Source organism: Acanthochromis polyacanthus, chromosome 7, assembly GCF_021347895.1.
Source record: "Acanthochromis polyacanthus isolate Apoly-LR-REF ecotype Palm Island chromosome 7, KAUST_Apoly_ChrSc, whole genome shotgun sequence".
NCBI lineage: Eukaryota > Metazoa > Chordata > Actinopteri > Pomacentridae > Acanthochromis > Acanthochromis polyacanthus.
In genome coordinates this window covers 13,679,862-13,693,485 of record NC_067119.1, presented here as the reverse complement: position 1 = coordinate 13,693,485, position 13,624 = coordinate 13,679,862, and the positions used below count along the sequence as shown (strand labels likewise).

The window sequence follows — 13,624 nt, the reverse complement described above, 5'->3', positions numbered from 1 at the left end:
CGCTGCATTGATTTCATTCCTCCATTATTTATTTGGAGTCCAGCTCTGGCACAATTGGATGATGCTCCCAACCTATGAGCTCATAAAGTTTAGCAAAGGCTTTAATTGGCTCGCTTGTTTCTCCAACAGCCTTTCAAGAGAATCACCAGTAGGCGCTCAAGTTGCTCAGAAAAATCTGACATATGGGTGACGACGTGGAAACAGACTCCACTGTACGTAACGGTCATCTGGTTCTGGTTCACGGCCTCTAATGAACGGGGTTTCTCTCCAGGATCAATGACCGACCAGATGCTTGATGATGAGGGGGGCGGTTGACAATTACACACGGCTACATCCATCGGCTTCTTTGTACGCACAGTCACTGTGGAAACCATTCAGACTGGTGTGAAAGCTCTCCAAATTATTTGAAGGGTTTGTGTCTATCTGCGAGTACAACAGAAAGAGAGGGAGGCAGTGGCTGTGTGTTATTTGTGTGGTTGCGTTGTGCCTCACTGTGGGGTGTGACACTGCAGGTTGCTGGCCGGCTCACTCTACTGCACAGACAAGCAGCGAAGGGAAAGAGCAACCGATAGAAACATGGAAGGCCTTCTCTCACTTTATCCCACCAAAACCGAGGAATAAAACCCGAGATCAGAAAGAACTCTCTTTGATCCAGACTTTAACCAACTAAACCACGCAAGCAGCACACATAAGGCCTCATGAGTGAGACAAAATGTCACCGTTGTTTGGTTTATTCCTCCTCGTGTGCACTGCTATGTGGTAAAACAGTTACAAACCAGCACACAAGGTTTCAGCTGAGGGCAGATTGAAAATAACCCTAATTAAACATCACAGCTGTAGTGTGAGAGTGAGACAGAAGGGGGGAGAGAGTGAGACAGCCAGTGTGAACGTGGGAAAAAAAAGAGGATAAAATAAGACATCACAGTTGCTGAGCTCTGTAACATCAGAAGAGACTGGTAGCACATGTAAATGTATCCCTCAACAAGAAAGATTTGTTCATAATTAATAGCAGCAACACCATAAAACATACTAAACATAGTATTCTTGCTACATGTTCAACTTAAAACCACACTCCTCCATCCCCTGCCTTTCCTATCGCCTTGACTTTATATGCATACATCTGGAATGATTTGTCTTTATACATACTGTATATTTAAAGTGACAGACATCCACTGTATAAGTAGGTGGGAGTCTGTGGCGACGATATTTTTCTGAGTGATGGTTGCTATTTTGGACCTCTCACGTGATTAATTGCACATCCACTCACTGTCTCCTCAATACTTTCGCAAACTGTAAAAAAGTCAAAGCTCTCCAGTGTGTCCCTCCCCCTACATTTTCACAGGCATGAAGCCTGTGCACACACATCACAGCCCCGGAGGCCAGATGAAAACTGGGATCTAGAACAGAAAATATTTAGTTTTCTCTCTTTTCTGAAGCAGAGGTGATGCTACCTTTTATCACTGCAACAAGGATCGATGCTCTTACTGATACGACTACAGGATCGATGATATCGTCATGACCAAATCATGCGCATTCGATTTTTTTTCTCAATGAAATGCATGTGCACATGGTAATTCAAATGTTTCCTAGCAACAAGATCTACTTAATTGTTGGAGCAACAATGCTGAGGCAATATCTCGGAGCACAGTCACAACAGATATGCCCAAAAGATTCTCCTGCACATCACAGTTTTAAAGTCAGGAAGACCTTTTCAGCCCTTCAGCAGCTGGATTGTTATTGCAAGTCTAAGTTGCATAAATATGAATAATTTAAATCTAAAGACCTTTATTTTCTACTGCTGTTCCACTCACAAAGGGACTTGTTGCTCTGTCATTCACTTAGCTGTGGTTTTGATTTTTTTTGAGGCAAACCGGACGAGGGCTTTAAAACACAGACAGCTGCGTGCTAAACTAGGCCTGACTGCTGTGTTAAAACTAGAAAAGCACTCGGAGAGCGCATACCTCCGCCATGCCCTTTGTCTGTCTGTCCGTCTGTGTGTGTGTGTGTGTGTGTGTGTGTGTGTGTGTGTGTGTGTGTGTGTGTGTGTGTGTGTGTGTGTGTGTGTGTGTCTGTTTGTCTGTTAACAGCATAACTCAAAAAGTCATGTCAATTGGACAGAGAGCTTCAAAAAATTCCTGGATCCAGACGGTGATTCGGATCACCTCCAAAATCTAATCGATTCTTACTCTTTCTCTTCCGGACATCCTGTAAAAATATGGTGAAAATCCGTCCATGACTTTTTGAGTTATGCTGTTAACAGACAAACAGCCAGACACACACACACACACACACAGACGGACAGACAGACAAACAAACTCCGGTGATTACATAACCTCCTGACGGAGGTAATGAGAAAATGTTCAGTTGAATCGCAGTTAAATCAGGTGTATGAGCTGTCCAGTGCAGATGTGCAGCAGGGACTGACTGACATATATATAAGTTTTTCAGTGTCAGTACTGACTCCAACTAATAATCAAAGAGAGATCAAAAACCAATAGTGTACATTTGCAATGAAAAATAAAAATCTTGGTGTCTGCAATTTAGAAAAACACAAACTCAAACACAAAACTTCTTATGTTTATCAATGTTTTACATCCTTTTCCTTAAAAGAGAACTTTTCACCGTTAATTCTCCAATGCTGACAGCAGGTTAAAATTTGACATGTAACTAATCATACAGTGTGATGGGTGGGACATGGTTCAATACCACAGAGTAAATGCAGAATATTTTTAAACTTACTCTGTCAGAAATGTAACGACGCCAATAATCAGACCAGGCCGAAAATTAATTGTTCCACTGGTCCACAGTGAGCAAACCTCAACATCATGTAGCACTCTGGCAGGTGAAGTAGTAGACAGGTCTGATAGCTCACCAGTAGGGCAGAGGAAACATTATTTCATGTGTTTCATTGTAGTCTGCATTGTCTGCACTGTTATTCACGTTTCCACATTATTCTACGATTATTCAGCGCAGTTTTAATGTGTATACGATTACGAATATTGTCATCTTTGACATCTGACAAGTCAATGCAACACTGATAATGACATTAGTTTTACCAGTTAATCACATTAAGAAGACAACAACTTTCTCTTAAGTCTAAAACGTGTGTGAGTTTGCACTTGTGATAGTTTATCATCACCCCAACTAATCCTAGGAGTTTTTGGTAAAAAGCAACTGGACGTCCCATCCTTCTCATCCAAGAGGCTTCTTCAGTTCAAACACTACAACCAACTGCTATTGGTACCAATTTTTCAATCATGTCACATTTAAGCACATTTGTGAGTGTTTTCCTTTCAGCCTTTACAATAACAGTTTGTCAGATACATGCCACAGCATCAGTTTACAATAAAGTTACAGAAAGTTTCTAGTAGACTGACCATAAGTTCTTCTTGCAGTCACCGGACTGAACTCTTGCAGACATTAATTAGACTAATGACTGCTCCGTTTATCAGATCTTCGAACATGACTTGAGCCACACATTTAGTTGTAATTACATAAAATATTTAATGTCACCAATATTTACAGTTTTGTCTTTGATTGAAAGATTAAAATCAACATCAAAAGATTAAAAATATTATAAATCTGTCCTCTTAAAAACCTCAATTAAAACATGTCTTCAGCAGGTTCAAATTTAATCTCTGGCAAAGGGACCTCTAGAGAGTTTAGTTGATTCTACAGAACACACTAATCTGGTTTAAACTAAACCACAGCTGCAGCTTCAACCTCAGTATCTAAGCAGTGTGGTTTAAGTTATAGTGTATCTTTGACCCAGAGACACAGGTGTAAATTCACCCTACAATTCTACACTTTCATTTAGCAGATCCTTTTATCTAAAGCCATGTACATCAGGGAAGTCAGGCGAAAACAACCTGGATAAGTGCCATGAAAACAAGCTCAAGTGTGATAATAGGACTGTGGTGTCTACAGACAGTGCAGATGTAATAGGATTTTTTTTTCTGTAGTCAGTTAAGTGCAAAACACTAAATGCCAAACTGCAGAGAGGAAACCGCAACAGCCCTGAGGTTTCCATTGAAGCTACATATACTGCAGCATGTATGAAGAAATGAAGACATGTTGAATATTTTCATTTGATGCAGCAAAAAAATGGCCTCCTGTGGTTGAATGTTGCATCAGTTACAAATAAAATATAAATTTAATGACGTGGTGGATCAAAAAACTAAAAAAAACATCCAAGTATAGAGTAAAAACAGCTTTACAGCATTCATGGGGTTAAAATAAGAACCTGTTGCTGCACTGACTCAAGTGCCTCTTAATGTCAGACTCAAAATGAATGTGATTTTAAGCTATGAAGGAATTTCAGCTTTGATTAAACCACATAAGGTGGTGATAGTTACTAAGTTTGACCGAGTCTGTGGCTGCAGCCAGCAAATTTCATGTAAAGAGAGAAAAAAAACTGCTAGAAAGTGAAAGAAAGAAAAAAATGTGACTGCTAAAAAGTATCTCTTTGTTTTTACTTGGGTAAAGACAGCTGCTCTCTGCTGCCAGCCTGCTCCTATTCGCTCATCCATAGGGGATGGGCTGCTCTGGGAGGATGCACTTGGGGCTGTAGACACTGCAGGGTTTTTTTTGGTTTTTTTTAACTATAGGGAGCAGAGAGGCTGAGCTGCTGCAGCGACTTTAGTCTGATTCTGCATTTTTGCCTGGTCGTCAGTTTGAGTCAAGAAACTATTTCAAGTTTTTATCATAAAAACTGCAATTAAGGAGCAATAATCAGTAGAAATCTCGTTTTAAACCAAAGGTCAGACATGCAGCTCTTGATTTTTTTTTCTCCATATCAATAAATTGCACTAATTGGTGTCAATGACGTCAGTGGGATGTGTGGAGGTTCTGGAAAGTTGTGTCAGATTTTATTAAACACGTGAGCTTGATCGTTTACAGCTGGGTTCGGTGATCCTCTCACCTGCTTCTCCAGCGCCTCCTTCCCAGTTGTGGACATCTTGGGCGCTGGTGCGCGCTCGCAGGTGCATCCTTCCAACAGGTAAATCCCAGCAGGTCGCGCGCTTTGCTCGTTCTCGAAGTAGAATAGTATATTCTGGTAGAGGGCGAAGAACTTCTCGTGCCATCTGCTGTTCTCCGCCGCCTTCTTGCACAGGTAGCCGCGCTTGGTTCCCTCTTTACGCGCGACCGCCGACAGAAACAGCGCATGCCCTTCGTTGTAGCGGACGCTCTTCTGCATTTTGCCCGACGATTCTGGGAGAGAACAAAGTGGGACAACCGGAACTTTCACCGCAAGCCCATGTTCGCCGTGGGTTTGTGAATAAACTTTCCCACCGAGAGACGCGCGGCTCAGCGGCGTCGGGGCGCACGGAAAAGTTGCCCCGCTGACCGAAGCGCGCCTGCAGAGGAACTCATAGTGAAGATGCCCGAATGCCACATGCACTAGAATCAATCCATGCCGCCCTTCTATAAAGTAAACAGCTAAAAAAAAATAAAAATTAAAAAAAAAAGAAGCCACGTAAAGCGAGAGGCGTGTGGCGCACAGAGGGGAGAACCCTCAAGTGGACGGACAGTGAACGAATCAGACCCGACGCGCTGTAATCGGCTTTGACAGTGGTTAACTCTCTCCCTCGCACACAGGCGCTCTCTCCCACTAGGTCTCTATATCTTTCTCTCTCTCCAGTGATGCGCGCTGATCTTGGAGTTGGCGGAATTAAAGGCGGAGCGTGAGTTGGTTGTGTGTGAGAGTGAGTGAGAGAGCCATGGAGATGCCTAATGCAGATTTTCTCAGTGCCAAATATTCTGATTTGTTTCTGCATTATTAATCAGAACACATTAATGCATACATTAATAGATCAAGAAATCATGAAGAGGTAATAGCCTTTTAAACTTTGACAAAACTAGGTGTGAGTCAAAAGTTTTCTGTCTCCTGGAGTCAGATTCTGTTTCCTTCACGCTTTCTGCACAACAAAGAGAATCCTATATCTGAGGAAACCGAATTTCTATCAAAGTAAGTTTACAGATCTTATGGAGCACCACAGCATGAACTTGTATGAAGCCTTGTGAAGATCCAGGGGGAGCTGCAGAGTCTGATAAACTGCATTAAGTGATGTAATTTGAGTCAGCATCGGCAGGAAGTGAAGACAAAAAGTTTGAAAAAAAAAAATATCTGTCGGTGTGGAGTAATAAAGAAGTGACCTTACTAGAGCTCTGCAGCCCACTTCTCATCTGTGCTTTAGCTTAGAGGCCCAAGGCTACATTAGTCAGTCCAACCATAACCCGGCGGAATCTCTGAGCGTACTGCTCAAATCACATCTTTGGTTATGTAGGTACCGTACACTGACCTGCCACTTATTAAAACCACCTGCATTATATTATTTGGGTCCGTCTTTGGTGGCCAAAACAACTCTGACTCTTTGGAGTGAAACTTCTAAGGCTGTCCGGTGGTGTCCGGCATTTCAGCAGATCCTTTGGGTCCTGTGGGTCCGGTGCATCCCACAGATGCTCGACCAGATTCGAGAAGTTTAGAACACTTTGGGTTCTTGGTCGTGTTCTTTGAGCCGATCAGGAGCAGTTTTTTGTAGTAAAGTGGGACACACTGTCCTGCTGGGAAAGCCACTGCTTTCAGGGAAGGCTGTTACTGTGGTGCTTAGTCTGGGATAACGATCAGGTGGGAGGTATGAGTTAAACTAACATCTACATGAATGCCAGGACAGAAAATTTCCCAGAAGAACACTGTATTGTAGCAACGTTATTAGTGTTATTCACTTCATCTCGCTGTGGTTTTAATGTTGTGGCTCATTGCTGTATGCTGACAAGAAAACAACTACAAAAGAAAAGAACATTGCTGATTCTACTGCAGTGATTTTGATTTTTTTGTCCACAGTGTTATAGCAGCACAATACTGTGAAACTCTTAGAAGGTGAAACAGACACAGTTGTGACAAGTCTGACTTTTTTCTTTATTTAAGCACCAAAAACCTGATCAATCGATATTAAATAACGCTATGACAGTTGGGTTACAGTACACTTGATGGTGAGAACCAGAGCCTGAGTGGGTAAAATCCTTTTCACACACCAGCTAGAAGTGCAGCATCAACCTCCTCCATTGGTGAAACACGTTTTTGTGTACCTTCCTCTCTGAGCATGCTCAGTTTCTTGCTGAAAACTGGATTGTTTTCTTCATCTGTATGTCCTGATGGTGCGAGGAAAGTCAAGAGTTTGACTGCAGCCAGTCAATGAGGGTCGATCTGTCAGAGATGCTCCAAACATCTGAGAGCAGTTTCTTACTTTTCCTAGAGAGACACAAAGAATAAAATGTTAAACATGAAAATGTTATGTGCCCTTGCATAACCCGAATGTGTTGAGCCTAAACTTATTGTACTCTCACACATAGCTGTGTGAGAGTACAATAAATTCCATGTTCTTAACCTTAGATCAGCAGCTGAACCCCTGTGTGTACGATTATTGTGCACTGCATGGCTTCGCTCCAACAGACGACAAACATTTCATATAGGAGGATTACTCTGACAGAGAAGTATGGCTCTGTGTATGTGTGCACTGACAGATATTTCATATGCTTAGGATTACGTCGGAAGAAAGTAAGCAGCACTCAGCTCCCAGCAGTCTGTCTGCTACAGAGCAATGAGATGCCGCGTTACAGATTTACAGAGACAGAAGACGGTATTACCAGAAAATGCAATAGACTGACACTTTGACAGTGGAGTTAGCCGTATTTCCACCTCTTAACTCAATCATAAGCCGGGTGTTTCTGCCCAGTAGTGTCTGGTTCATCCTAATAGATAACCTTTCAACATCAGCATTAAAAGATGCGCATTTTCCCTACCTGTCCATACTGGTGTTAGCTTGTCTTACTTGGAAAAATATATTTATCCAAAGGAAAATAAGATTTCACTTAGACTTAATCATGATAAAATTCTGACGAGAGCAGTTCAAACACCTTCATTTGGTTTTAATCAACATTTTCAGCAAAAACCAATTAAAAAATATTTCAGTGAACCAGATTTGGAAATAAATTTAAAAACTTCAAACCAAAATGATGATAAAAACCTATCCTGTTGGTGCTAAAGCAAAATTCTGTCACAAAACTGCAAAGTAAAAGTAGTTTTTTTAGTGTTTGATGGAGAACATGAGGTCATTGCTGCATCCATTTGAAAAGTCAAAACACTCTTTATAAACATCTAAGATAAAGTTGACACTGCAGCATTTTTAAAGTAAACTGAACTCTGTTTTTTTCTGTCTTTTTTGCAGCACTTGAGGAGTTTCAAGTCAAATATGTTCCGACCATGAAGCTGCTTGTGGGTGTCTCCCTCACTCTCTGCTGTGAAAGTCCTTCATGTCACCAGGTGACAAAGTCTAAGCTGCTCAATTAATCTGCTTCCACTCTGATTCTACAGGAATATTGGTACATTTTCGGGGTCAGGCATGTCAGCCCAGGGATGAAATCAAGTTTATTTGAGTGGTAAAGCTTAAAAAAACATTCAGTTTAGTGTCAGGGGAGCTTCTTTGAGTTAAGTGGCACACGTCCGACTCAAAATTTCCAGCTCTCAGGGTCCATTTGTGCCTCATAATATTTAAGAAGCTCTCCAAAATCAACTACAGGACACGTTGTGATTCCTGAGAGGATTTATAGAGCACCCCAGTGGTATAATATTACATAAAGGTGGGGCAGATGTAAGACTTAGATTTTAAAAAATGGCAAAAGAGGCTGAGAAATCTTAATTTTCATGAGGGTCAAACTCCCAAACCATTGGATCCTACATTTCCCATAATGCAACTCAAATGTTTGATTTGAGCCTTGCATAAAAATTACAGGCCATTCATCCTACAACATGAGGTTATCTGTGAAAATATTCAAACCGAGCTGAACTTTTGCTATAATTTGAGAATATTTCAGAAAACATTGCACTGACTAATTAAATTCATGCTTTGTAACTCGAAAGACATTTTTCTACCGTTCCTTCTCGATCATCACAGTAAAATGAAATCAACTGTGACGATCCAGAGTTGTATTCTTGTGTAGAAATCCTGTGTCAGAATGAGACATTGCTGTACAGTGATTTGATGCCTGATGAGCCTCCACATTTCTGGATCTGTTATGGATTTGTTGTGTCATTGACACAAAAAGCACCAGCTTCTTCAGTCTGACACCTAAAGTTAACAAACGTTAGTAAAGGAGCCATCACCACCCTGAACTCTCACATGTCTCACACCCAGCCAACAATATAGTGTAACTGTGCAATATACACCACTGTCTCATTCACTGTTATTGTATTCCCTATGTTATTTATACTGTATATATGTAAATATATTTGCACTATCGTTAAGATTTCCTTGCACTGAAAAGGATAAGCTCTGCAATCTCGTTATACATTGTATAACGACAATAAAGAATACTCTATTCTACTGTCTACTATACTGTTTTTAGTTTCTAAGATCAGACGAAGATAAAACTGAATACATCATCCGAGCAATTTTCCCAGACTTCCAGAGCTTCAACAGACACTAAACCAATATATTTACAGATTGACTTTTGCTCCTTATGACTAGTAAACTTGTCTTCACAACAAAAATACTCGGTTTTAAAAATGATCAGAGTGAACATGAGTGTCTGCACTACCTCCTGGCATTGACCATGTTCTCCAGCTCTCGGGCTTTGCGAGCAGCAACATGTAGTATTGAATCTGGGATGTCAGCCAGTCGGGCAACATTGAGTCCGTAGCTCCGTCCTGCAGCTCCTTCAGTCAACTGGTAGAGGAAGGTGATGAACTCCGGCTGAATTTCTTCATCTGTTAGTAGACACAAGTAGAGATACTAAAATGTCAACAAAGTACCAAGTGATTTAAAATTGACTAATGTAAGAATGTTCTGAATTTATCTGCAAGGCAACAGCGAATCTTTAATTTGTATGAGAACATTTTCATAAACACACTCACCATCAGTGTCAGTAGAGATGTCGGGTTCATTGAGTAAGAAAGCCATGTGGTAGTTAGACACATGTTCAGGATACACTCGCTCCAGCTCACACAGAGGAGGATAATGGGTTACAAACAGGGTGAGGGCTTTCACCTGAGAGAGGGAACAAGAGAGCCAAGTGTAAAAATCCACAGAAATTTAATACACAGTGTCTCTGGAAGCTCTTCAGTCTTCTACACCTAGGTTAAAAATGCTAAGGATCAGTGAAAACAGCTCAAACAGGGTCTGCGAGCTGTAAGTCTAATCTGTACGTTGTGTTCTCATTAGTGGGAAAATATTCAGCTAAGGAGGAAAAAACAGCAGACGGAAACACAATCACTGTGTTTACTGCTCAGCACAAGCCTGCCAGAGATGTTTGACACGTCTGCTGACAGTTGTGAAAAAAGTCTCTCTAGTAGGTAAAAGTAAGGAGAGCAAGTACAAGATATGCAGTAACTATATCTGAAGTGACCCACCACCTGTCATGTTGCTTTTTCTGACAAAAGAACTGCCACCTTCCCACCTGCTTATTAGCTTTGCATAGTGTCTGTGAAAGAATATTTGATTTCAGCATGCACAGAATGCAGACAAAAAAATCTCAAAAACTTAACAAGATGTTCAGAATTTGCAGTTGTATTTGTCAATACCTGTTATGTTGTCCTGATAGAATACAGTGCCTATAAAAGTATTCACTCCCCTTAGATGTTAGAACAAGGTATTACGAAAATTAACGTAGGTGCAGCCAATTGGTGCAAGAAGTCACACACTCAAGGGACTGTAGTATAAAGACACCTGTGACTTACAGGTGCAGTCGGGTGAATCAGTGCTCTTGGCTATAACTACACCATGAAGAAAAAACAATACTCCAAGCAACTCTGAGAAGAGGTTATTGAAAAGCATAAGTCAGAGGATGGACACAAGACAATTTTCAAATTACTGATATCCCATGGAGTACAGTCAAATTCACTATTAGGCAATAGAAGTAATATTGCACATAGGTAGATCAGGTTAGAGCAGGATATCCTCGAAAACTAAGTGACTGTGCAAGAAAGAGACTAGTGAGGAAGGCCACCAAGACACCTATGACTCCTCTGAAGGAGTCATCTCAGCTTAACAGCTCAGATGGAAGAAACTGTGCAGATAACTATTTTACTGTTCTTCACCAGTCAAAGCTTTATGGGAGTAGCAAAGGCAAAGTTTAAATCTGCCAGAAGGCATGTGGGAGACTCTGAAGTCAACTAAAAGAAGGTTCTTTAGGCTAATTAGTCCAAAATTGAGCTTTTTGGCCATCAGACTACATGTTGTGTTTGGTGGACAACACACGCTGCATATCTTCACAAATGCACTATTTGCACCATGTAGCACGGAGGTGGCAGCATCATGATGTGCTGGGGCTTCTCAGCAGAAGGTCCTGGAGGGCTTGTAAAGCTAGAGGGTAGAATGAACGCAGCAAATTATACCCAAATCCTGATGCAAGAGAACTGCAACTTGGGAGATGCAACTGATGTTTTCCAGCTTGACCCATCAAAGCTACAAAGAAATGGTTTAAAGACAACAACGTGAATGTTTTAGAGTGACCAAGTCTTATACCAGACCTCAATCAACCTGATATTTTGTGGCTGGATATGGACCCCATGCAGCCTGTCACAACAATGGGATAAAACTAGAGTCCAGATGTGCTTAGGGGAGACTTCAGATCTAACACAGGCTTAATTCTGTAATTGCAGCCAAAAGTGTATCTACTACCTACTGACTTAAAATTGTAACTACTCTTGTAATTACTTTTTTTAAAACAGTTTATATTTTTTAATTAATTGACATTGTTTTCACTTTGACATGAAAAAACGAAACAAATTAAACTAATAACAAGCAGCTGAGGATTGTTGTGAAGGTCAGCAATCTTTGTGGTAAAATACGTCAGGAGAGAAACTGTCACCAAGCTCATAAGGTTACATCGTCTGGTGAACCTGAAAGTCTGTACAAAATACTACGGCAATCCCACCGACCGAGACCATCAGAGAAAAGAAAAGCAACAGCAAGACAAAAAAAAAAAAAACAGAGAGACAACGTAATACATATTCCAAATGGCAGGTATCACAACAAATGTTGCATTATGTAACACTGTCTGTGTGACCACAACCGAGCAAAAGTGGTAGCTGAAAAACAAAGAACAGAGCATCGACATCAACTGTGCTTTGGCCCAGTGTTACTTAACTGCCTCTGTACTCTGCAGTGTGCCGAGGCAACACACAAATACATGCTTTTTGAATACGACTACGAGTATAAACACATGTACACACAGCATTCTGTCAAATTTTCCCCCTATTAGTCTATTTACTCCTGCTGTTCTATCCTCGCCTTGAAGATTTCTGCAGTCAATCACTCCAATTCACTGAAAACAGAAACTCAGCTTCCCAGGCTCTGGAGAGAGATTGAGCAAGTGAAGGTTCTTCACCTCATCCTGCTGTTCTTTAATCTCTGTCATGCCTCGGAGCCATCCAAAGGCTACATGATTGAACTCTGGCATTAAGGTTAAGATGTGAAAATTGCACAAAAAAAAAGCGAGTGAGGCGTGGACTCGCTCACTCTGCCTCTGTCAAATGCGCGCGCAAACATTTTACCTCTTAACGCTGCTCCCTCAAGACAGCTGCTGAAAGCTCTTCACTAAAACAAATGCATTTCCTTTCAGCGCTTACTTTAACAACCCAGTCATGTAAATGGAGGAGGGAGTGCCAAGACACAGTGAAAGAAAATCTCCTACATGCTATAAACTGTTAGAAAACAATTAAGGCTGGATTTTAAAAAACACAAGTGCTAGTATTGATAATCATTCTGATGGCTGTAGAGATGACAAATCAAGCGTGAGCTCTCAGAGTGGAGCAGGCCTGAATCTTACATCATCACAACAGACGGGCGGCAGGACTCCAGGCTGGTTCCAGGATCGGCCCGGCAACCGCTCAGTCTAACAAAAGGTCACATGTCAGCAGCAATACCTGTGTCTGAACGAGATTTGCTGGGTCACTCCCACCTGCTTCAGACAGACCTGAACCTGCTGAGACGTATTTACAACACGCTCATGCACACACACTCACATGAAAAGCGACTACTCCTGTCCGACTACACTGAAAGGTAAAGACAAACTGAGCGTGGCGGGGCGAGGGAGTAGCATGGATAATGATCTGATTAGGCGCTAATGGCAGCTCATTAGCAGATCACTCGAGGGTGCACTGAAAGCTTTGTTCAGCAGCGCAACGATCAGCTGAAATGAGTCCCGAAACAATTAGTCAATGAATCGATAAGTCAATGATCATGCTCAATCAGGAGGAAATTCGAAGATCAAATCATTCTTTAAGTTATTATCATGTGAAAATCAATTACTTTAGTACTTGTGAAGCTGAATAAACACTTGAAAATCATTCCTTGGGGGTCTAGTAACGGACTCAAAGCATTTGTTATTGTGTTTGACCTTTAGTGGACTAACCGAATTTGAAATTTAATCAATAACAATTACGCTTACACAATGCTTCTGAGTACTTGGATGAAGTGGGACAATCTTAACACAGCAGTGATGCAATATCACTTTTTAAAGTTGCAGTGACCATTTGCCATATAGTTGAGGAATCAGTCTTGTTTAGCACTTTTTTTTACGTGCTTGAGCAAAAGATTGAGCAGCTAAATGCTCCACTGTGTGC

At 41.2% G+C, this 13,624-nt stretch overlaps 2 protein-coding genes across 2 annotated transcripts in view; both read right to left on the bottom strand.

Moving 5' to 3' along the window:
* Nucleotides 1–5,653, bottom strand: part of rasgrf2b (Ras protein-specific guanine nucleotide-releasing factor 2b) — a 55,980-nt gene extending 50,327 nt beyond the window's left edge. The window contains 1 exon segment of the mRNA XM_051951122.1: nt 4,922–5,653. Within this exon segment, the coding sequence (XP_051807082.1) occupies nt 4,922–5,197 (276 nt within the window). The 5' untranslated portion in view covers nt 5,198–5,653.
* Nucleotides 5,654–6,895: 1,242 nt separating this feature from the next.
* The window catches only part of msh3 (mutS homolog 3 (E. coli)), a 51,433-nt gene continuing 44,704 nt past the window's right edge, over nt 6,896–13,624 (bottom strand). Inside the window, exons 22-24 of the mRNA XM_022192324.2 lie at nt 9,914–10,046; nt 9,598–9,766; nt 6,896–7,252 (exon numbers count right to left, since the gene is read on the bottom strand). Of these exons, the coding sequence (XP_022048016.1) occupies nt 7,171–7,252; nt 9,598–9,766; nt 9,914–10,046 (384 nt within the window). The 3' untranslated portion in view covers nt 6,896–7,170. The remainder of the gene's footprint in view (nt 7,253–9,597; nt 9,767–9,913; nt 10,047–13,624) is intronic.